Source organism: Typopeltis vanoorti, chromosome 18, assembly GCF_054136105.1.
Source record: "Typopeltis vanoorti isolate ZY-2024b chromosome 18, IOZ_Tvanoo_1.0, whole genome shotgun sequence".
Lineage (NCBI taxonomy): Eukaryota > Metazoa > Arthropoda > Arachnida > Uropygi > Thelyphonidae > Typopeltis > Typopeltis vanoorti.
The window spans coordinates 71,275,909-71,302,070 of record NC_143566.1 but is presented as its reverse complement, the minus strand read 5'-3'; the positions used below and the strand labels follow the sequence as shown (position 1 = coordinate 71,302,070).

Here is a 26,162-nt window from a genome sequence, read left to right as displayed (position 1 = left end):
AAATGTTTACAATATTATTACAGTTTGTTAATATAATATCCGTATATTATAAACTAACTGGTGTGTCACATGCAACGTTAAGCAAATATAAATATCTTTACATATACAAACATGTATTTCCATTATGTCCAGTAATTTGCAATGTGGGAGACGTTATTTAAAATAATAGTTTGAAAACATACTAATCATGATCATGATGAGAAAAGATTATTATAACGCTGTCATAATAACAATAAGACGATGTGTCACCTTGACTGTACTGTCAGAAGTAGTTTTATCATGCTAATTTGCTGGTTTCTCAACACTTTTTGTGAATACATTTTTAAAAAAATGTGTTTATTAATTTGTATTATTCCACTCCTCATAGAATGTCTTTGCTATAGCTTTGAGTACTTCAGCTATTTACTGTCGTACCATCATCGATTATTTTATTTATTTATTTATATTTTTGTTGCCGTTACATTGAAAATCTTCCGTTAAAGTAATTCGAACTGCTCTGTACGTTTCAGAATAATGTGGAACAGTCGTTGTTTTTCTTTGTTATCTTTAAGCTACGCATGCGCAGGCGCAAATTAAACTCGGTAATCAGCCAATGACTGCCCGATCAGGTTTTCGTCCAAGAGACTGTTGCGAAATTATTGCGTAGATATAGAACCACATGAGCAACTGGAATCGAAAAAAAAAAAAAAACTATAAATAAAACAATAACAGCAATAATGATGCAGTTGAGCCCGTATATTTCAAGACATTCAGTGTTCTTTTATTGCTAAAAATCTCTAATTATAAGATTAAGACGAGAAATGTAAGTTTTATTTTATAATATATATATATATTAAACTGAATTTGAGTCTTGCTTATCATCTATCGGAGTAAATATCAAAACCATGCCCAATTTCAAACATCTGCATATAATTAATAGTCTGTAAATAATTTTAAGAGATAAAAAATTGACTGAAATACGCTTTTTATTATAACTTAATCCCATTCGATTACATGTACTACTCTTTAATTTTATAATTTATATCGCAATTTTATATTTGTTGATTTAAATTGAGACTTTATATTGAAGACCATTATACTGCGTGACAATATGCAAAGAATAAAGCCTGTAATATTTAATAGGATGCATGCAAAGTACAACGCATCTGAACTTGAAAGCGGTATTCCGGTTGCTTTAGCATAGCTTTACACCCAACAACATTGTCTAGTGGAAGTACTGTTTATCATGAGAAATAAATGTTAAATTCCATGAATTTCTATGAGAAAACTATTCTAGTCTTTGTTATATTTTCAATTTTTGTTAATAACAATTACGTACATTAGAATTCTTAAACGAATACCTTAAAATAGATAAATGCATCGAAATTGTACTATCGAAATTAATTTTAAAACGTTGTTGTGCAGACTGAAATTATTTATGTATAATACTATTAATAAGATTGAGTATTTATTAACTAACATCTCGGCTAACAAACATTTTTATTTTTGTCATTGTAAAATGAAATCATAATTTGCTTCTACTTAATCTATTTCTGTTTACGCATGGACTCTGATTTCTATTTCTTTTTTGCTTAAAGCAACAAGAAGGGCTAGAGTTACTTGAAAAGACAAATAACACCTTTAAAAGGAAACAAAAAAAATTGTTTATTTCATTCATTGTAATTTGAATAGTTTAACAGGACTTAGCCTGCAAATTATTGTAACTTCTGTTTTAAATTCTCGTACACTGCATTAGGAACTGCGTACAATAGCAGTCCGAAATTTGCCAGACATAATATTTATGGCCATGAGTAAGAAAAAACAGGTTTGGCTGGTAGTGTAAACACATAAATGTCTAATTCTCAGAAACTCCATTACTACACGCCGCCCGCCTCTACAAGAAAGAGGTCTTTGGTGATTACTATTCATGAGGCTGTCATTGTCCTAAATTTCAAGTGTCTTAAATTATTTCCTTTACCACTCACAATGCTCACTCATGGATACAGCTTATAGATACAGCCTTTTCGAGCTGCTACCATTAGCGATGCCATTCACTCTCTCCCCTCTAATCTTAAGCAGTTACACTTTTCAGCCTGCTATTGTAAAACTCGGGAAATGGATGATAAGGACTTTAAATAATGTTAGCATTGTGACCTTCTCTCTTTGCTTATCCCTTTTCTGGGTTCGGTCTTATCTCCCTCGTACACTCTCATGATTTCTCTATTGTGTTTCATGCCTGCATTTTTAAGATGTCAGTTCACAAGGAAGCTATAACCTCCTCAAGGACAAAGGGCGGAAGAAGGTACAAGCGAAAACTTTTAGCCAAGTCATGTGAGTGGACATTTGAAGATGTGAACTATCGACCTTTGAAGAGTAAGAAACTGCGTAAATAAAAAGGAAAGCTCTCTCTGGTGGTCTTCCTCAACTGCCTCTCATATCTACAACATATCTATACTAATCATATCTACAACATCAAACATATCAGATTTTCACTGAAAAACTCAATTCTTCATTTTTTTAAAATTTTCTTAATGAGCCCAAATACTAAATTCTATTAAAATACCACTTATTTTCCAAAATAAGTAAGAGAATAAACGCAGTTAATTAAATGCATAAAAATTAAACATTTTAAACATTTACACGCTTCGCATGCCAGTAAATCAATAGATTTGATTTCATTTCCACCAGCGGTGAGCAAGCTTTTCATCTTCTAGTGCAGTGCTTCCCAAACTTATGGATGCCAAGGCCCCCATCGAAAAAAAATTAATACAGACATATATCATTATAATAATTATTGTATTTATATTCAATACAATTTATATTCAAGATTTTGTGTTCGTAATCTTTTTTTTTTGTGCTTCTTATCAATACTTTTGAAATGAAACTTATATGAATAAGCCTATATTTACTAACATTCATTAAGCGCCGAAGTAATGTGAACCCGTACCAATGTGTGATTTTTTTCATTAAAATAAAAGAACAAAAAAGAAATAATAAAAAATAAAAATTAAATACGTTTCTTTTAAGATAAAAAAAAATCTACTTAGCCTTAAAACATTTTAAATTTGTTTTCATTATTTCAAGCCCCCCCCCTCCTCACCAAAACTTACGGCCTCTAATGGGGCCGCCGCCCACAGTTTGGGAAGCACTATTCTAGTGGACATTACTTGAACACTCATAGGGAATAGCAAACAACTCTTTAACCAATGCAATTTTTTATATTTTTTTTATGAGAAGCAAATTTTAATCTCCTAAATACCTTACAAGCCATACGTCAATAAGGACATTTATTTTGCTGAATATATTTATTTTGTCTTCAATACAAAAATATTAATATCATAATTAAAACGAATTAACAATAATAATTTAAACAGATTAGCGCAACTCAAATCAAATCAGATAATGTATTAATAGTAAATAATAAACGTATAATTTTATATCTATAATTAAATTTTTATTCGATTGTAAATATTAATGTCTAATTTTTTTAATATGTATATATTTAATTTAATTTTAACACATTTACTATTTTTGTTGACTAACTCATTGAACTTTTTTTTTGTAATCTATAACCCATAGTACATGGCTTTTTTTCATTTATTCCCCCCCCCCTTCAGTAATAAAACGAACCATACAATTTACTTGTAAGAATATATCAATCTAAAATTATTATTCCAAATTTGCACATGCTGCACGTTAAACGCGTGTTAAAACAATTGAACACGCGTTTAACTCTTACATTCATCAGCTGTCCATTTATTTATTTACTCGATTTAAGTAAGCATCCATTGCAACTTATTTTTATGTTCTTCTGCAATGAGCAAAATAGGCAGGTCAGTTGCACTGAATGTTCAGTTATATTTAACTTTCGTAATAACTGTGATTATTTACAATTTTAAAATTTAATTATAACATTTATCTTCACATGATGTATGCTATAAAAGTAATTATATTTATATATGGGGTTCATTATTGTAAAGTGTAATATTCTGTTAATATGAGAGATGCAGTTTATCAAAATCGATTATATCATGAAAACTTAATCTCCTTATAGAATTATGGCAATTCGCAGTTTGTTCGTCATCGTATTGGCTTCAATAGTGGTTCTTGTTGGCACAACAGCTAGAGACAGGTTGTTTAAACGTGCTATCAGAGGTAAGTAACGAAATATTTCTTTGAAAAGTATGCTAAATCAAGTGAGTTGCATTGAACGTTTTATGAAATATTCATTGAAGAGATTGGAGAAAATTTATGTAAAAGAGAACAATAGGCTCCTGCCCACCGCACTACCTACGGTCAGTACAGAACAAGGTGTATCATGAATCGTCGGACCAGATGACTTTTTTCCATTGTCCAGTCACGGTGTTCCTGACACCAAGTAGATGGACTTTTTCAGTTCTTCGCAGAAATTAGTGATTTGCGTAGAAGCATACGACTATCAATATCGATCCTTTCAATTCCCTGCTCTTACTGGTTCGATCAGCTACACACACACACACACACACACACACACACACACACACACACACACACACACACACACACACACACACACACACACACACACACACACACACACACACACACACACACACACACACACACACACACACAATCGTTCTGTTTCCGTACAAGCCTTCTCAAACTACGGCGATCTCGTTTCAGACAGGCTATCTTTGGGCTATAATTACGCCTCTTAGACAATCAGCGTGGGTTATTTTTACACTGATTAAAAACCGGGCTGTCTCACCTTTTGAAAAACCAGTTAGCTGTACTATTTTCAAAATCGTGGCTCCAGCCAGATGGGGATCCGCAATAATCCCTTTATCAAACTTCAAAAGAGCTTTTGCCTTTGTGATCAACACTATTGACGATTACTTACGGCAGCATTCTTAAACAGTTGCCTAGAATAGTGACGTTTATGCACTTAGAAATACTGAATTAGAAACCTTTATCTAGAAACTTTTATCTGCATAAAGGTTTCTAATTAAGTGGCAGGAATATGTGAAAAATCATATCTAAAAATAGATTTAGAGAGAATTTTTATCATCGATATCAAGAAAGTATTGTTATATTTACTTTTTATATTAATCTCATGCATCCAATGTGTGGAACACAGGTAAGGTTCGAAAGAAGAAGGTATTGGTGACTTTGCTTGACGAATGAAGGTTATAATGTGAGGAAGGTTTTTCTAGTGGACAGATCTAGATGGAATAAACTTGGAGGAGGGGAAGTAGGTTCGTTATGTTTGCGGTTGGACTGAAGAGGAATGTTGGGCAGCTGCCTTTGTTTTAACAGGATTAACAGGAAGAGGATGGTGGTTTACCTGATCATGGCGGTATTTATAGTAAAAACTATTTTGCTGCTGATTAGATGTTCTAACGTCTCGCATAATCTGCATTTGCTGTTATTATTGATGTTCAAAATGTTTGCTCTGATTGCATTAGTTTGTAATGCCTTTTCTTGAGCTGCTAAAATAAATCCTTCTGTTTCGTTTTTAATATATCCATATCGTAGCCATTGAAACGTCTTGTTCACGTCAATTTTGTCCTCAGTATATCGAAAAAATTGGCAATGCAAGGGTTTAATTTTCCAGCTCACATATCGGTTATTTTGCTGTTCCTTTTTGTAATCGCATTTGCTTCCTGTTGCTTTCAGAAGACCATCTTGTGTAAGTGCCTGAAGCATTTCTTAGAGCTATTGTCGATTAAATGTTTTAAGTTAATTTCTTCTTCTTTCACAGTCTATCTCACTTGCAGCACACACCCCGTCCACATATTCTCCTTGGTAGGTACAACCGGTCAACATCACTTCGTGCATGATGACTGTCAATTAGTTTTCTTGTTTTCGGTCCAATTTGTCCAGATCTTCTTTTGTCCAATCTAATATGCCAGCTGTGTACCGGATCACTAGTCTATCCCAAGAATTCATTGCGCTAATTTTGTTTAACCCATTTAATTTTGTATTCAGAATCTAACTCTTTTGGTGTATTCTATTGCTGTCTGTTGTTTAACTTTCGAGTGGAGAATATCACTGGATTCTAGTATTCCTAGATGGTATTTATAGTGTTCGTCAGTTGAAATTGCTTTGATATGCAGCATTTCTCTTGATCAAAATTAAAATTGCTAGTGTCATTAATTTTAACTCGTTTAATAGATAAAATTGCACATTTATATAAACCAAATTCCATTTCGATGTTCCGACTGAAAATACCAACTGTGTTCAATAAAGAATCTATTTGCTGTGCCGATTTTCCATATAACTTCAAGTCATCCATATTACAGACGGGAAATTTTAATACTACATTTAGGAAGTTCATATCCAAGTTTTGTTTTCTTCAGAATCATAGACAAAGGCATCAAAGAAATGTTGAATGGAAATGGTGAGAAGGAATCGCCTTGGAAAATTCCATGTTTCATGCTAATAGCTCCGAATCATTCATTATTCACTATTAAAGTTGTCTTCCATGATTTCATAGCAGCAGCCAGTAACGAACATATATTTTTGCTAATTCTAAATATTTGTAGTTATTTAAGGATCCAGGAGTGTGGGAGGGAATCGAATACATTCTATACTTTCTTATAGTCTATCCATGTCATGTTTAAGTTAGTTTTCGTCTTTTTTGAATTTCTGAGAATCATTTTATTAATAAGGAAATGGTCGTTTGTTACCTTAGATTTTTGAAAATTGCCTTTTTGTTCAATCGGATAAGTCTGATTATCTGATAAGTAGTGGTATATGGAATTTGCTATGATTGCAGTGCACTGCTTAAGCATAATTGGTAGGCAAGTTATTGGACGATAGTTAGTTGGTTCTGAACCCTTATCCTTATCTTTCATGAAGAGAAAAATTGGTCGAGATGTCATCCATTTTTTCACAAAGCCTGACTGCAATAAACAAGTTAATTGTTCTGCCATTTGCTCATGTAGACTAGTTAGATGCTTTAACCAAAGTCCATGTAGTTCGTCTTTTCCAGGTGCACGCCAGTTGTTTAATTTTCTAGCTTGTGCATTGACCATTTATTTAGTGATAATGACATTTTTCCTTTGCTTTTGTTTCATTTCTGATTCTGTTTCCTTAATCCATGAGGCATCTTTATTGTGTTCAATAGGATTATCCCAGATTGACTTCCAAAATTGAGTGTTTCTTCCTTTTCTGGTGAATGATTGTTTGCATTTGTATTTCTCTGGAGAGACTGGAAGAACTGACGTTGGTTCTGTCTAAATTGCATATTTTGCACATAATGCTTTATTCTTGCTTCATATCTTTTTTTATTGTGAAGTCGCTATAATTCTCTTTTTTTAGCTCTTCGGTAACTTCATCAATTATATGTGTTAATCAGTTTGTTTTCGATGTTATTATTTTTCAGCCGTACTTCTTTAAAACTCTTTAAGTTGCTCAGATCAGCTCGAAGTTTGTTGACCTTGCGTTCTAACCGGATTTTCCATGGTGCAGATTGTTTCATCTTCGGCTTTTGCTCTTTCGGTTTGCAACCAAGAGTCACTGTAATGATATAGGCTGTGCTGTATAGGAGCTGATTTGTTTCCTTTATACTGTTCGTTGTGATGATTTCAATTACATCGTTTGCGTCTAAGCGGAGCTGTTTTAGCTTAGATTGTTGTAAAGCTTTTAATGGTCTTATACGGTCATTTATGGAGTTCATAGGTTCCAATATCCCTGACTTCATTTTACACTGCACTTCTGTCAAAACATTCTGAGGTATGTCCTCAGCTTGATGTTTACTGAATTGAATTCCAAAGTTTGATATAGCTACTTCCTCGTGATTTGCTGTTACTGGAGTTGTTGGTTTATTGCGTAACTCTTGCAGTTCAAGTTCAGTAAATATTTTGTTACGGAAAATGAAACTCGTTTGGTTCATAAGTCTTTCTTCAGTTATCGCAGATTCTGGGTATTTTTGTTTCCAAATTAAATGCATACGCTTTCTAAATCCTCGTTTTTCTGGTGTTGATCTGTAAAAACATTTTATATCTTCTCTGTTTTCTTATACAGTCCATTTTTACGTTTGGTTTCTTCCAGTCACTTTTCAGCTTCCTGTCCTGGATTGCCCAGCAAGGAGAGCTGAGTCCTGTAGCCCACTTGTCGCCTGATTCCCAGGATCCCCAACATCTGACGCAGTCTTTGATCACCCGGGCGGCGTCGAATGATCCGTATGAATCTCTTCTTACTTTGCACCATTAAGATGGGGGAATGGAACACTTTTAGCAACAACTATGCTCCGCCAGAATAGCTCTCAACATCACTGAAGCACGCAAGCCCCACCACTACGACAAGGCCGTGTTCCTTCGTGGGGTATTTATTATTTTTATTATTATTATTTTACTGAAGAAACTGAAACGTTTGGGCTTCAAATTTTGAATTTTAAATTCATATGTTTTGTTTGCTTTTATTAAGAAAAAGATTGTTTATTAAAGAAAGTAAGATTATAAAACAGAAAGTATTTATAATTTTAAGATTTAACAAATACATTAAATATGTATACCTAATCACTAAATTTAGAAATAATTTAATGTGTTTACCGCCCTTGCTATAAAGCCGGGTGCAAATATGGAAACCCCACCCCCCGAAATAAATAAATAAAAATAAGCTACATCTCGCATAAATCACGTATATTTCTGTCGACTGACTTTTGTAATTTATAAATATAAGTTTTTTTCTGCTAATTGGCATATTACGTACATGACAAACGCACACACTTTATGTTGTATTTGGAAATATTTCTGAAATAGTTTGTGGTTAAATTTAAACCGAGTATGCTCCACTCGCTTTGAATATAATATTTAAAAGAAAATAAATCTAAATATCCTGTAATTTAGTGAAAAATTTAAAGACCATTTCAAGAAATGGAATGTATTATATATATATATTAGGAGAATTTATTATTTTTAATTATTACGATTTTTTACAGCACTTGCACTTTTAAATTGCTCGTTGAAACAGATTTGAGACACTGGCATATAAGTATATAGATATCAAATATTTAATTATAGTGATCACAAGAAGATGCAGAATGAAGCCTAATTTGCATAAATGTAACAACAGAAAAATGGACTATTGTTGGTATCAAATCAATTCTAACATACTTATCATATATTTAATTAATTGTATAACTGACTTATTTTGTAAATTGTTTTTGATAGCCGAAAGAAATGTCAATCCCATTGACCTATGCAACGAGATGTATAGCGAGCTTAAAGAAACTTGCTCTGAATGGATTGATCTCGAACCGGCCGCACAAACACGGAGGTATGTTGATGATTAGTTCACGAAAACTTTAATATTTAAATATCTATACATATGAGCATAACGTTTAAATTATATGACATTTTTATTTGGTTGATTCCCAGAAAATTTGAGATATAAGTAAAAGAAATTCTTCTAATCCAAGTGTTTGTAAATGTTGGTAACGATGAATAGAAGATGGTGGTTCTACTTCATTACTTATTTCATATAACATCGCTGGTCACAGGTCAAAAGTAGCATCACTGCAACAAGCTCTCAGGATTCCTTGAGTTTTTTTAAATTAATCCCACACGATTGGAAACAGGACCTATACCACATAATGGAAAGTGTGGTGTGTGAGAGTTAAAAAGAGTGAGAGTTAAAAAGAGTGAGAGTGTGAGAGTGAGTTAAAAACAGGGAAAGACTAATGTTTTGAATCTGTGTGGTTATAAGTTGAAGTACGACAAAAGACTGGCTATTAAGATTGTTAAGAAAAAAAAATAACTGGATTTGAAAAGGAGAAATCTGTTTGACGAATCTGAAGTTAGTCGGAGAATATTCAGAGTTTTTTTTTTTTTTCTGTTTTGAGGCAAAAGATTAAAGTTGTTTAAGTAAATCTGCGCCAATGGAAACACCATACAGAAAGCGTTTAGGCAAAAACGGATCGTCTTGAGTACAAGTAATTGGAGTAAACACTGCAGAGACATCACGACAGCTATTAAAAGATCCAAATAGCAATGGGCAGGTCATATTCCAAGCAGTAACATTCAAAATGGACAAAGTTGATATCACGGTATCCCAGAGAAGGAAAGAGTATTTTAGGAAGACCAAAGGAACGGTTGGAAGATCAGATTTAAGAGATGACTGTAACTCAGTGGCATAGAAAAGCTCCCGAGAGGATTAAATGGAAAGCTTTGGGAAAGTCTTCATCCAGCAGTGGACAGAAAATTTTTGATGTATTCCAGAGTCATCAGCAAAGCTATTTGAGTATGTGATAGCCATTGAGAGCAGTATATTTATGTACACAAGGAATGGAATGGACGAAAAGTAGCCAACCTGAAAATTTTAGCGAAATATAGTTGGAAAAACTGTCCATCTTTACACATAGTAAATGACTAAAAAAATATGGCTAGTTAAAGAAGAAAGAAAGTAGGGCACCAGATTGGGGTGGTTATTCGTCTGTAGTCATTTACTCTGCGTGATCGTGGACAACGTCTTTTCATAATATATATATATATATATATATATAATTAAATTATATAAACAATTAAAATAGTGTATATGTAAATGAAAAAAATAATAATATAAGATAATAAAAAATAATCCAAATCGCTCTGAGAATATTTTAGATGCTGTATGATTTCCATACATGTGTAATGCAGATTTGAACATTGTCTATTCATACTGATTAATTTTTAATTTTCAGTTTCAGGTCTAGTATGGAGCAGCCTCAGCACCAGATCGACAAGGAAGAGTAAACAGTTGATAATTATTCCACATACTATATATCCTATCATTATTAAATAAGTCTTATTTACTACTCTACTTTTCCAAGAAGTAAAGATTTATGTTCATTTGTTGGCTTTGTTATCTTATTTACATGTGGCACGGTTTGGAAAAAAATAAAAATAAAAACATCAAGAAGAGTTACAGATGTCCACTAAAGGATTAATAGATTAACAAATTGCTAACCTACAATAACTTTAGTATAGTGGGTGGACTTAAGGTTAAATAATCCGGAAATTCCCTGTTCAGTCCAGAGACCCATGGACGTTCTGAAGATACCAAAATATATACACGAGGTTTGCTTGTTAAGAAATGAAACAACAATTATTATATCAAAACAAAGACCTGTATTTGGAATTGTAAATTAAACAGATTCAAAATAATCTCCCTCCAACGCCGCACAACGTTTACATCTGTTGTACAGGTGTTCGAAGGCGCGGTTGAAGTCCGTAACGGGAACCTTCTTTAGTCAATGGATGAAGCAGCGTTGGATGTCCTCAATATCGCGGAAGCGCTTCCCTTTCAAGGCACACTTCATCTCTGGGAAGAAGAAAAAAGTCTACTGGAGCATGTCTGTCGAATAGGGGAATATTCGATCACAAAGATCGACTTCGAAGCCAAGAACTGCTTGAACAGCAGCGCACAGTATGCGGGCACGTTGGCGTGCAACAGTAACCAATTGTTGTGGAATAGTTCTTTTCTGACACGTCGCATGCGTGCGCACAGACATTGCATTACTTTTAAATAATACTAACCGTTCGCTATAGTGCCCTCAAGAACAAATTCACGGTGGATAGTTCCAAAAGCGTTTTAAAAAAAATGACCATTGTTTTGACACGTGATTTTTACAACTCGACTTTCTTCTGCCGGGGAGAAGACGTTCCACGCCATTCTATGCTCTTGGTTTCGTTTCTGGATCAAACTGAAGACAACTTTCAACGCCGATAACAATTCTTTGCAACACATCACGACCTTGCGCAACCAGTGACAATTCTGTGTGTGTTTGTGTGTTAGCATGTGAGGCACAAACCTGGAACAAATCTTCCAATTGTGTCAATCTCAGTCTAAGATTAATCTGGCCTTTTTCTGTACAGTGAATAGCCTGGTGGTTATTCGGCTGTCATGGGCAACAAATTTTTGTCCGTGCAGAAACTAGAATCATGGAGGATGAATCACGTTCACAACGTAATTCATCCTCCAGGGACATCTTCTCCTTTTTAAACTTGAAAACCTAGCAGAACACCTATGCACCGTTCAGTCATCGCTTTAAACTTTTTTTTTAGATCTTGGTACACTTGTGTAGCAGTTGTTCCTAATTTACAGTAAAATTTTATTACAGCTCTGCTCCATGACGCAATTTCTGACACGCTCCACTCACTCACTCATACTTGAACTGTTACCAAACGAAAGCTGCTGCCTCACCCGACTCCAAAGTTGCACCCAGTGATTACAGCACACTCTAGCAGTCAAAACTATAAACACGTTTTTTTACGTTTATTCAAAGGGCTGTCCTGTAAAAAAATTAATCTAATTAACGAGTACACTGTGTACCATCCAAAGACGTTTACAAAAACAGGCGTGTTTAAGATGAAACGTGAGAGTTGTCTTGGCCAGGAAAAATTCTGCAATTATTGTATCAATCGCTCTGCCTTCAAGATCTCTTCCTTAATTTGAAGAAAGCAGCGTCAACTTGAAGTTGCATATACAAAACAATTTTTAAATCATTCGTATTATAGTAATGATAATGTTTGAACTTGAATCGCTTAGTTCAAGTTCGATTGAATAATCAATCGATTAGTCAAGGGATCTTATACCGAATAGTATAACGAAAATGGTTGATAGGCATTAACCACCTTGCCGGACGTTATGGATCAAATACACATCCTCATACGCTTCGTATCCATCATATATTTCAATGTAATATCAATGGTATTACAATTTTAATATGCACTTCGCATCCATTGTAACTTGGACGTATATATACGTCCTAGCCGGTAGCGTGGTTCAAATTGCATGCTTACTTACTTCAGCCATAATTAAGATAGGAAAAATATTTGTAAGAAATATCGATTTTCTGTTCAAAAAGTTCTCAATCACTACTAACTTGTTGTTTTAGTTTGTTGTTGATTTTTCTTTCCGTAACCACAGTTTATATTTCTTGGAATTCAAGAATCCCTGGCTGCCAGGATCCTGGCAACAAGCCTTTATTTATTGGAAATATTATGGAACCCGGCTAGGTTTGTTTTCGTAGAAATAAAGCGAACCTTGCTTTCGTGTTTGCGCTGTTTGTAACAGAGTACATAACGGTAGGTGGGGAAGTGCTGTCATCAAAATAAAAATCCTTAATATCCACTATTTATTCAATCGCTTGTTTGCTAAATAACCGGCTTCACAGATAGTATAATTAACGTTACAATTAACACTTAATCGAGTCTGAATAGACCGAGAATGTGTGTTATCCGTTTTCTGGCCTATTTTGCTGATTTTCTTGGAAAGGTGGCGACTCGATATTTCTGTAGACAAAAAAAAAGCTACTTTCGTAAGAGAATATTAAATTAACTTCAGACGAATGTCTGTTATAAAGGTTTATATAAATAAAATGATGAAACACAGATTATTAAAATATAGAGGAAAAACAAAATGACATTAAAGTGCTTCGTCAAAAGTCTTTCTGAAGAATACGAACACAGAAAAGGAAGAAAAGTGTAAAGGTTTCGATATATCAAATAGGCATACGAGTCATTTTTAGGAAAAATTAAAGTAACTTTGCATAACGAGATAACCAGCTACAAAAAGTAATTAATGGAGTAAAAATATATAAAAATAACTGACAACAAGGAAAATCAAAGATTGTATCGAGGCTCAATGACAACACGGAAAAAGAGAATAAATCTAATTTAAAGTGATAAAGATTAGTATATAATAAAATAATATAACGGAGAAGAAAGCAAGAGAGAGAGAGAGAGAGAGAGAGAGAGAAGAAGAAGAAGAAGAAGAAGAATTCAGACTGGTTAAATGCAGTTCTAATGGCTGAATTTATTTTGCGAAGAGAGAGATAAAATCCAACACATTAAATCTCAATTCATTTTTGATAGATATTTTCAAGGAACTATAAACTAAAACAAGGAAAACTTTGACAAAGTTAAAGTTCCTGGAATATGAAAATATTTATGTGAAATACATACAGTAAATTCATCTGAGTCTTGCATTTTAAGATACTTCAAAAGTACGTTTCATCGCTGAGTGAATTTTGATGCTTTTCCCTTACGTATTAACTCAGCCTCTTTTTGTATTTTAGAAATCTGGCGGAAGAGATTTATTGAAATTCGATCATAGACATTCTGATAACAATAGTGTAGCAATTTTTATTCCGTTTTACAGAGTTGATCCGAATTTGTTATTTAAGAATGGAATACAAAGCACGTCCACATTCACATACCGGCCACTGAATTAGACGAAGTATACGTGACGTTTACGTATATTTGCATAAATGTTTCTAATTCGGTGGCAGGTATGTGTAATACGTGCATTTTGGTTTTCATCAGATCATATTATGGGCAAATTTTGGCAAATAAGCTCAAGACATAAGAAAAATTATAATAATAATCCCACACTGGTCTGCGGAAAGTTCATGAAGTTGATATGGAAACGAAAATTGAAATAGACGTTTCATTTCCAGTTAGACAATTTTACTGGGAAAATTTTACAAAACAAAATTATATGTCGAAAAGACATTATCCATAATTTCATCGTTTTTTAACAGACGTGTTCGATTTATACAAGATGTGCCTGATTTTTTCAAGACCTTCAAAGACTGTAGTGTGAGATATACCGTGAGAACAGCTCACCACAGCAGTGCTTCTGACAAACCCAGTGACAGCTGGTAGAGAAAAGATGTTTAAATTACGATGGTATAAACTTGACTAGCAGGAGGAACGAAATCTGTGTGAATATCTTATGATTATCTGCATCAAGAGGAGGGATTTACAGGCTCGGTTAATCAAATATGCTATGACTTCCAAAGATACTGTAGGCATATCGAAGGAGTCTATAATCGTCAACAAAGAAACCAGATGCCAGATGATCGAAGGAAGAAGTTTCTTAACAGGAAACTCCTTTTTAAACAAGGGAAGCGAACTAAAAATGAAGAAGACCGCATTGCATATGAGACAGCAAAGAAGGATGCTAGAAAAACAGTCGGGCAAAAGCTATGAGTGCAATATGATTTTTGATTACGACTCGAAATGGTCCAAAACGTAAAAGAAATGTTCAAGATCGTAAAACATCGTAGTTCAAAATACATCAAGGCAGTCAAATACATTAAGAATAAGCATGAGGTGTTACTGACAAAGAAAAAATGGACATAACACAGAGATGGAAGGGGGGTATTACCGTCACCTGCTAAATGAAATGTACTCTAGAGAAGTTCTGCCGACCTACCAAAAAGAAGGTCTTATGCCCGAGATAACAGAATCAGAAGTAAAGAGAGCAATTGAAAAGGGCAAACAACAAAGCCACAGGACTTGATGATATTCCGGCTAAATTGTGAAAAAGAATGGGCGTAGTAGGAGTAATATTCCTGATAAATCTTTTCAACAGAATCCTCTCCGAAAGCATGACAGACGAATGCAGAATAGCTATCTGATACCATTCGATAAAAATAAAGATATGCTATTCTTAGAGAATTATAGAGCTATAAAAACTCACATCTCACCCATTGAAATATAAGAACCATTTCTTAATGAGAGGTTTCAAAAAAAGAAAGACCCTCTGTAACTTAGTCAATATAGACGAAGTCCTTTGTCGGAAGGACCTGGGTTCGATTCCCGTCAGTGACGTGAATAACCTTTATCTGGTCATTTTGGACTAAAGGTGAGTTAGCCGGTCACATTACGGAGGTAGGGATGTTTTTTCACCCGGAAACTCGGGTTTCTCGTCCCCCACAACAGGCAAACCGGCCCCTTGAACACACATGAATTACAGTCATGAATGCATCCCAACCATATGCCGGTCCCGAGTCAGGATAAAATAGGGGAGTTGGGGAAAGCAATGGTGAACTACCCTGCAAAAATCTCACCAGGAACACTTGGTGGGCAATGCCTACAAAGTCACCTACGGTCGGAAACGACTGAAAGAGAAAACCAAACCAGGAAAAGAAAGACACTAAAAATCAGTGCGGTTCGTCCTAGGAAAATTCTAAACTGATGCCATACACTCGATCAGAACTTTAATAGAATGGTACAAATATAACAAAAAATACCCTGAATCTAGTATTTATTGATCTCGAAAAGGCCTCTGAGCAGGTTTCAAGAAATTAATATGACAGCCACTGAGAAGGTCCGAAATATTATATTAACCAAGTGAAAGTATGTACCTGAATTTTACAACCAAAGTAAGAGGCTTAGCAGGAACCAGCGTACAAATGGAAATCCTGATGCGAGTACACCAAGGATCGGTGTTAAGCCTACTTTTGTTTAACTTAGTCATGGACTATCTAACAACGAACATTCAACGGCATGTCCCATGGGATATTTCATACGTTGATGACATTCTGCTGAGCTATGCCCATATAGTAGATATTTGATAAATGGAGGATGGAAACTGATGGTTTGTGAATTAGAAAGAAGACTGATTATATATGCTATGATTGTTTTGAAAAGACCTAACAAAATAATATCTTATACCTTCAAAATACCCTAATCAAGAAGGTTGACTGCTTCAAATAATTGTGCTGTATCCTCATAAAGGATAGCACCATCGAATCAGACGTGGAACACCGGATGGATGAAATGGAGAGAGTTTCTGGTTGCTGCACAGATTCTGCACACGAGAATAGAAACTCCTAATCCAGCAGTTAAGACTGGCTAGCCAAACATATAACTTGAGAGGACGAATCCGATGCATCAAACGGCAAAATTATTTCCTTTGATTGGAGTTCCCATTGATCAATACTTTGAATCGATCAATGCTGTGCATCAAAATAAAATGAAATTCAGGAAATTAAAATGATTATTTTTAAGAAATCTGAAATCATACTTGCTATATAAAAGATTTATTTTTACATTCATTATTTCGTAGTTAAGTGCCTTGTGTAGGTACGGGAATACGCACAAGACACGCATACAATTTATTTGATTAGTTAATCGTTTTATAATATAAAACATATTATCATTTTGTTAATATCTTGAGAAATAGATTTAGTAATAAAATTACATATATGACACATAATTAAATAAAAAAGCCTATAAATTAATGAATTCAGATAATAATCCAACCACTTGTTTCATGCATTTCGGAACACAAGATTATCATTTCATTAAGGGACTTTACTTTTGATTATTTATTTTAATTTAAAAATCAACAATAATTTAAGTGGAGCACATAAATGTGTAACCTTATGTGTAAGCACATAAATGCGTAACCGTAACAGCATAATAATGGCGCTGTTAGATTAAGCAATCAGAAAACGTCCAGTACTTCAGTAAATAATATCACCCGCATCATATCACGTATAAGGTAAAAAAAAATAAATTATGTAACGCTATTGCTTTTGCTATAAGAGATTCCAAATTTCTGCTTATTATTATTCCGGGTTTTTCCACTGAAAATAAAGTCATTTCTGTTTGAAATGTACAGAGTCAAGAAATCGCATAAAACAAAGTGATAAATAACACACTATTTAAGCAATAAAATTATTTATTGAATACTAACACACTATAAAAGATAATAATGAATAATTCAGGTTTCATCATTATGTTCCATAAAAATATTATCCAAAGTTTTGTTAGAATGATTATTTATTTATTTATTTCTTATCTTTGTGGTGGTTAACAGGATAGCCATTATGTCATTATTATTATTCTGATACAGACAGAAAGATAGTATTAATACATATTCATTAATGTGTGGCTACAGGGTAGCCTCGTTGGGATATATTTTCCACGGTGTGTAAATCTTACTGTTCCTTTTTATTTATATTCATTTCCTTAAATGAACTACATACCATTCTATGCATATTTTTTAGTTTTTATTTTATGTGAATCCTTCCCACGAAGGGTTGTAAACTCACAGTACCTTACAACAATGGGTAGACTAAGAATTTTCGACTAGATATAGTATTCTCGTATCGGGCAATGAAAACTATCTACTACCTAAAGATACAAACATTCTTCACACCCATCGAAATTCAAACCCATAACGAGATAGGCGGCAGAAACGATTTCCACCTCACCAACCGGGCAGGAATCGGGCCCGGTTCGCCAAGTAGATACCACTATGGTCACTGTTCTTCACCCACAAGCTATGGCTAACCCCGTTTCAATGGATGTTCGTGAAAATCTTTAGGTACAGATATATTTCATCGCCTGTGTGAGTCAGTCCCCTCCCCATATTATATTTATTCTCTAGAGCAGGAGAATCTGTTTATCACATGCTTTTATCATTCACCTACTAAATGTACTATATGGTGTACAACGTATCGTGGATGGATTGCCAAAAAAACTGTTTTATGTCTTAGTTTAAATATGATTTACTTACATGAGCATAAAAATATATTTTTCACAATCATACTTATTTTTTTTATTGGGATATCCATGGTTAAAGTTCAATAATATGCTTTAACAGCATAAAACTTGGCTATCCCTAATTTACGTCCTTCTAAATATCAATAAAGTAACTCTTCTGTATTTGTGTAGGATATCCAAAGATGAATGCATTGTATTTGTCAGATAAATGCACTAATTGTTGAAAAAAGCAGTAAGAGTAGTTTATGCAGACGTGTAGGAATTTTGGTCGCATCCGACTTTCATTACTGAAAAAAAAACGAACATAAAGCAATCAGATACTTCCTTTATATGAATATACTTTTCAAACCAAATTCAAAACGAATATATTTATTTTAGTTTATGATACTAAATTCAAAAATCTGAACATTTTGTTTACCTTTTGGAAGTACAGCTGGAGAAACTTACAACGTAACTTTTGAATGGGTTCATATTATGAGAGTAAGTTTCATTTTTTCCATTCAGTTTGTTTCAGTTTCATCAAAATGTACGAAAATATGTTGAGCAGCTTTTAATGGGAAAAGTCATTTAAGATGGAAAGAGTTGCATCTAAAGATACGTCTGACACACTTGCAATTTACAGCTGTTTTGCAGTGATTCATACAATCTGTTATAATTTCAATAATGGTTTATTTCAGTATACTCCTAATGTAACCTGCTAAATACATAAATCTGTCATACGCATATAAAGAAATCACCGAATTCAAATTCAGATGAGTTTCATTTTTCACTGAATTTAATAAAAAAAGTATTGTGTACGTCTATACATTTTTTGAAGCTGATGGAACGCATTTTTTGTTAACAACTTTATATCCCACAAATCCGCAAGTGAGACTCAAACATTTTTTCGAGTACACATCCATTATCTCTTTCTTTCCGCAATTTTTTTTGTTTTCTTTGTCTGTAATATTGAATATTTTAACTATATGTAGTCGAGTTTTTCTTTCCTCTATTCCAGTTTCGGGACACTTATACCCTGATGGGTCTTTGGAATTACACATTGCGCAATATGCATTACGATATAATCCTGAAGAATGCTTAACAATTCCTTGATAAGCTTGACATTTTTCCCTTACGGTTTGATCTCTCCACTTAGGCTGACAAGACGAGATCATCTTATAACAATACCTGACAGATGTCTCTATAGAAGATGGTATACTGGGCAACAGAGTACAAGGAAAAAAATTGAACTCAGTTTTATTGGATAACCACACTCCCCATTCTTTTCTGGATTCATTGTATATCATATTTTCTAATAAAACTTGTTTGTCAACATCAATCGGAATATTCTCAAGAAGTGATTGTGAAGAAACTGCAAGTGACCACATTTCAGTGTCAAAATCTCCATTACAAGCAGCACAATATAAATTTCTGTAAGTTATTTCTGTTTGCGGATTGGTAACTGGTAGATTCCCAATAGGATCATAGTCGCCAGAATTCTCGCACTGCTTTTTAAGTTCCTCATCTGTTTCCGGCATGCATTTAGTGACCATAGAAACATTGTTCTGTCCTACGGTAACACACTCAAGGGACGGCCTGTGAGAAACTGGATTTCCTCTATAAGGAGAATCTACACAGCAATCTTGAAAAACGGGACATTTTTCATCGCATTCACACAATCGCTGTCCATTCGTTCTAGATTTAAACGGATTTTGACAGTTATCCCAAGGATTGCAACTAACACCAAGTCGTTGTAAATCCTCGTAAGTAATCTCCTTAGAAAACACAACTGCAGAAATTGTCATAATGGAAAGAAGACATTGGCCTAATTTCATTTTGATCATTATTTGGACGTAGAATAGATCTAGAAAAAGAATGAGAAATATCTGATCAACTACAAAGTCAGTTAGCAAAGTTTTATTTTATTTTAATTTAATCAATTCAAATGAAACGATCAAAACAACTTACATAATATAAACTAATCATGTTAACTAAACATTTAGAAACTCGTGTTATTAAAATAATAAATATGATAAGATAAACATCTCATATGATATCTCAAATGTCTTCTGCAAATGCCGGTTTTTCATCCTGCAAAATAGGCACCACTAAGAAGAACACACGAAAATAATGAATAAAACACACTGGACTTGTATCCTTAACAGCCTCGACTGTAATTCCAAAACAATCACAGCAGTAGAAAGACCATTATATATTCCATTCTAGAGAAAACTAAATTTTTTTTTATATATAGTATTTCAGCTAATTCCAGAGTTCGATGTTTGGCGAAATAAGTAGACATTTTTCCTCTTAAAATGAAAGCAGAAATTTAATCATTCGAGTAAACAGATGAATGCGAGTTAACATTGTACCATTGCATGCGAAAAAGTTCGACTTCGATGATGAAATGTGGGGACAACTTGCCTAGTGATTTCTAAAATTAAAATCTCTTCTTCTTCTAAATGGTACTGTGTTCTAAATACAGTACCATTATACGAGAAAAAATAAATCCATGTTGCTAATTCGCATGTATTGTTTGTGCGTAAGTTTCGAAACAGAAAGAAAGATAAGAATATATTGGCTTCGTCTATTGTATATTTCTTACTATACTGATTTAGCATCTTGTGCCAAGAAATTCTTCATAGTAAAATGCTTTGATTTAAGACTTCATGATATGCTTTTGAATAACTCTCTAGATTTCAAAATGATTCTGTGTTGTGCATGTGCATTTATTTTGAAATTTTAAGCAAATAATCATGAACTAACTCATAACATATGAGTGATAAGAAATGATATTGTTTTCATGTTTATTATACACACAGTTGCAATCAAACAAAACTTGCGAAATATCTCCACGACCAGGCTCTTTATATATATTGTGAGCAGGTGTTTTTAGATTTATTTGTTGTTTTGTATTTCATAATGCAAATCACACATATCTTTCTTGAGGGTATACAATCCATACATTTTGGTAAAAGTCACACCCATACCAGTTTGGTCTTTATTGCGATCTGATTACAGGGGAGACACACCCATCAAGATTCTGAGAAATGTCTAGATGAGAGAAGAGATAAAGTGTAACTTCTTATTAAGTAAAATATATCTTTTAATAAGGCAAAATTTATCTCATCTTTTTCTGATCCAGAGTATTTAATATGGCAACATATAGCTAGCTCGTAATAAGTGTAACTTCCATAAAAGTCAAAACATGTCTCACCATAATACTTAGCCTATATACAGCAAAGATAAAGTTTTGTTCTGTACATTATTCTTCTTCTCTTCCATCCTTAAGACTGGTTGAGTCCTTCATAGTCTTTCCACCCTTGTTTGTCCCCAAAGCAAGCTCTTTTCTATGCCAACAGTTTTGAATGTCCAGTGCGGTTCTAAGGGCTTTATGTCATTTTTAATCTTGGTCTTCCTGTTTCATATACCTTCCATAGTGCCCTCAAATAACAGGCAAAGATGTCTGCCCGGTTCTATTCCCACAAAGTGCGAATTTTTAATTGTGCATACTGTGAAATTGTGAAACAATATTCACAATACATGGCGTTTTAACAGTGTAAGAATTGATGAATTAGGATAGAAATATTGTAGCACTTATATATTAGTCATGTTTTGACCAATAAAGTGTGTTTGTTTTCCTCAGGCATTTCATTTCAAAAGCGAACAGATACCCCTCTACTTCTTTCCGGTGTCCAACTTTCTGCTCCATATGGAGCTGTGGTAGTATAATGACAAAACAATAATATAATTTCTTGTTAATATACATTCTAGTCATGAAGGGCAGAAAGAAGGATAAAACGAGGTATAAAGTGAACGATATCTCTCCAATATGGACTTACATCTCAAAGGATACTGTTTATGAAATAGCTGCATTCCCGGCTATGAAACGCTCTTCTTCAATAAAAGCTAAAAGCCTTCGTGAATTATCCGATTAATTTTGCTAATCAATCAGAGAAAAAATAAAGATTGTAGAATAACTAAAGTGCTGCATGACCCCGAGTTCGACAGAGAACACGAACATTGTTTGGAGGAGAAGTATACGAAGAACTTCCTCAAATTAGCATTGTTACAGCATCACCAATATCACTGAAAGGTAAATTAGTTTGTTTCTAACAGAAAACCTACGAAGGGAAACTAGTTCCAAAGCACAAATAAAGGAATGAAATATCTACGCTCTTCTTCAATAAAAGATAAAAGCTTTCGTGAATTATCCGATTAATTTTGCCAATCAGTCAGAGAAAAAATAAAGAAATAAAATCACCCATGACTAAGTCATTGTATGGAAAACTCCGCGAAGATTGAAAGGGGGATGGAAATATATAGACATCAAATACCTGTTTGATCTGTGTCTTAAACAGAAGTGATACGTGACTCTCAAGTCTAATCATCCCGTAAAGCAGACAAACCAGCCAAAATAACATTTGCAATTGATAGAACTGATAGACACTATAAGCTGATTTTAAACGTCTTAGCGCTCTGGCCATATTTAAGCAATAACAACAATCTGAATTCAAGTCTAATGATACCCTCAATCTAATGCAGATAAACATTTGTATTAGTTTAAACGACATACCTGAAAATCTAGTTTCAGTTTTTTGATGATATCAAGAACAGTTTGGACTATTTATTGTTACTTAAAAGTTTCGCGAACTATTAGAATTTTCTTTTAATTTTAGAAAGAAAATAAAAAAAGGCCGTAGGATACACCGGGGCATAAGGCTGACCACCTTATCCTGTAAACGGAGTGAGGTCCGATGATCAATGGACCCTCGGCACCGCAAGGTAAAAGAGGGTATAAGGAAGATGATGATGATGATGATAGAAAATAAAAATTCTCTTAAAGGAAGATCGTTTCATGATTTGAAAGAACAGACATCAGAATAAGAAAAACCTCTACACCATACATAATCATTAGCTTTACGTGCTATTATAGCAATTACGCAGTTTTTTAAAATGAATTCTTCCTATTTTAGATCAAAACATAGTAGTAGTAGTAGTAGATATGCATGACTGACATTGTATCATGAAAGGATTAGATATAATCTATGTTTTCCGGGAGGAAACATAGATTAAATGAGAAACTTTCTACTGTATATTATGATGGAATACTAGCAAGTAGAGATTATTATTATTTTTTTAATTTTGCAATGATTGGCAACAAGGAAAATAGTAGAGCCACTATGATAAACAAGTTTTAGTTGTTTATGATTTTTTCCTTTCCCATACAGCCAGTCTTCATTCAGTGATATTCTAGATATGAAACGGAATTGAAACAAACAAAGAAAACATACAGTTGAATTCCAGGAGTTTTGATTATAATTTTTAATTAAATTACGTTAATTTATTGGAAGAATGCCTTTTGGAAACAGAAAATCAGATTAATGTTATTGATTGCGTCTCTTGTTGATGTTAGGTTACGTCTTAAATACTCATCATTGACATATTCCTTTTGGCACATCTGAGTAGTGAATTTCAAATGTTCAACCTCCTAGAAAATAATTAGTTGATCCACACTTGTTTCCAAATATAATTTGTAAAATTTTAATGTCGTTTACAATAATATTTTTGCTAATACACTAGACTAATTCGTAAGAAGAAAGCTAATCAGTATTATAGCACTTCACCATCATAAACCATGGGCACTGTCCGTTGGTGTCCGATGCCTCCTTTACTATCTTCTTCAACCTTTCTTTGTCCAGTGCACAGTGTCGCAGTTTCTGGAAACCCATTCCACACGAGTCCTTCATGTCGTCTATCCATTCTCTGTATGATCTGCTTATTCTTTTTATACCATCCATAATACCAAACACGAATGTCTTTATCTTCCGATCCTCACTCATTCTGCAGATGTGTCCAAATAATTGCAGCTTCCGTTTTATAATCTTCTGCATTAAATTCTCCTTTGGCTGTGTCTTCCAATAGAGCTCTTCATTTGTGATTTTCTGTATCCATCCTATTCTTAGAATTTTCTTGCAGCAATTTCTTTCAAATGTTAATTTTTTTCTCTTCATTCCCTGTTTATTATTCACGTTTCAGATCCATGCAATACGCAGCTAAAAATGCATGTTTCGGATACTTTTACTTTCGTTTCAGGCTGATCACTTTACTTTTCTAGATGTTATCCATGGCCTTCAGATTTGTTCTTCCTTTTACAATCCTAATCTTTACTTCTTTTTTTACAGTCCAAATCATATGTCATTTTACCTCCCAAATATGCGAATTGTTCTGCATTTTCTATATCAATTCCATCCATTTGTATCTTTTGTTTCATGTTCTTCTCCCCAAATACCATTATTTTTCCCAAGTTCATTGTCGTCGTCGTATGTTACGCTTTCGCGCAGGCCTACACATTTTACCTCGTAAGCTTCCGTAACCAATAATCCCGCGGAATAGGTAGGTTGCTCCTAATTCCCGGTGGTATCCCATGTCTTTCAAAGCGTGTGTTCAAGGGACTGGTTTGCCTGCTTTGCCGGAGGATAAAACCCCAGGATGAACTGGGGAAAACACCCTGCTGTCCACCTCCAAGACCGGCTAACTTGGCTATGGCTGAGGAAGATCCTTAAGCTCCTCACGTCACCGACGGGAATCGAACCTAGAATACTCCTTCCCCAGGCATATGGTTAGGAAGTGCGTAACCGCTAGGCTAACCGCTCGGACTCCAAGTTCATAACAAGTCTAAATTTCTTCGCTTCCTCATGTAACAGTTGCAATGTTTTTTTTTTTTTTTGTCGTTCTCTTTCGCTTCTTCAATAATAACAATGTAATCTGCGACTCTCAGATTCTTAATTCTCATTCTGCGTACTGATATTCCTTTTGCAACTTCCTTCATTTTGTCCATTGCTTTTTCTAAATGTGCGATGAAAATCCTTGGTGATATTGGGTCCCGCTGTCTAGTATTCTGCTTGTTCTGAACCATTTCCCCAAATCATCACTTGTTCCTATCATAGCCCTTACGTTATATCAATACACTAATTCTTATTGAACAGACATAGAGCTATTAAAAACTCACATAATGCGAATAAAAGTGGTGCACTTTAAAAATTTCACCCTATTAAAATATTTTAAACCTATTTATGTATATCTAAAATATTTTAGCATTCTATATGAAATAATAATTTAAAAAGAAACAAATAATATTCTAATTTTTACAATTTTATTAAAATCAATCATGTCGCGATCTTATGTCAAATATGCTAATTAAATTATTGAGATTTTCTGAGGAAAGTTAGAATAATTAAAAATCAATAAAAATATTAAAAAAAACCAGCAGAATATTAATTGATATATTCAAAGAGAGCTACCTATTGTGGAAATAGCTTTAATGTCTACTCACACATTCTCCAAAGTTAGTCGCTGTTTAATTCATATCACGTCTTGACACCCGTGCACTCGTGCAGTTGAATTTCAAGAACATCGTTAGTCAGAATAATTTCAGTTTTAGTATGCTCTCTACTTAGAAACCAATCTATTTCTAAGTAAATGATAAACAAAAGCAATGTCAAAGCTTGACGAAATACTTCCTTGTTTGGAATATATTATAGATTTCGTCATAAAGTATTACATCGTGTTTGTTTTCTCTTTATTTGGTCAATTAGAAGCTGTTCTTTACAATTAAAGAACTTTATTCCAATTAATGTGTGAATATACACTACTTTAATTAAGCAATAATACTGTTAAATAATAAATAAGTGGATTTTTGCATCAGATACTTAATTCATTGCGGATGAATAGTTCTATAGGCATTCTGATAATTAAGATATTCTGTACAGCACAAACATTAGCATTTTATATAATTATTTAATTTCTATTAAAATATTTCTTTTTTTTATTTATTAAAGTTAAGTATTATAATTTGTGATATTCTGAGCTTATTTTTAACTACTTAATTGTAATTTAGTTTAATATTATAAGATAATGAATCCGTTTCATTTT

The 26,162-nt window shown here is 33.7% G+C and overlaps 1 protein-coding gene and 1 long non-coding RNA gene across 3 annotated transcripts; one reads left to right on the top strand and one right to left on the bottom strand.

Moving 5' to 3' along the window:
- Positions 1–672: 672 nt before the first annotated feature.
- Positions 673–10,869, top strand: LOC150096784 (uncharacterized). 2 transcript variants are annotated; one of them, XR_016549782.1, is made up of 4 exons: positions 673–802; positions 4,034–4,134; positions 9,138–9,243; positions 10,646–10,869. It is a non-coding gene; the product is annotated as an uncharacterized LOC150096784 (long non-coding RNA). The 2 variants fall into 2 exon arrangements; XR_016549781.1 differs by lacking the exon at positions 673–802 and adding an exon at positions 3,677–3,812.
- A 6,613-nt stretch (positions 10,870–17,482) lies between these two features.
- LOC150096783 (uncharacterized) lies at positions 17,483–25,609 on the bottom strand. Its single transcript, XM_090407810.1, has 3 exons — positions 25,564–25,609; positions 18,667–20,091; positions 17,483–18,535 (listed from the first exon to the last, which is right to left on the bottom strand). The coding sequence occupies exons 1-2, from the start codon at positions 25,565–25,567 to the stop codon at positions 19,049–19,051; spliced, it is 1,047 nt and encodes a 348-aa protein (XP_090263936.1). The 5' UTR covers positions 25,568–25,609; the 3' UTR covers positions 17,483–18,535; positions 18,667–19,048.
- Positions 25,610–26,162: the final 553 nt, after the last annotated feature.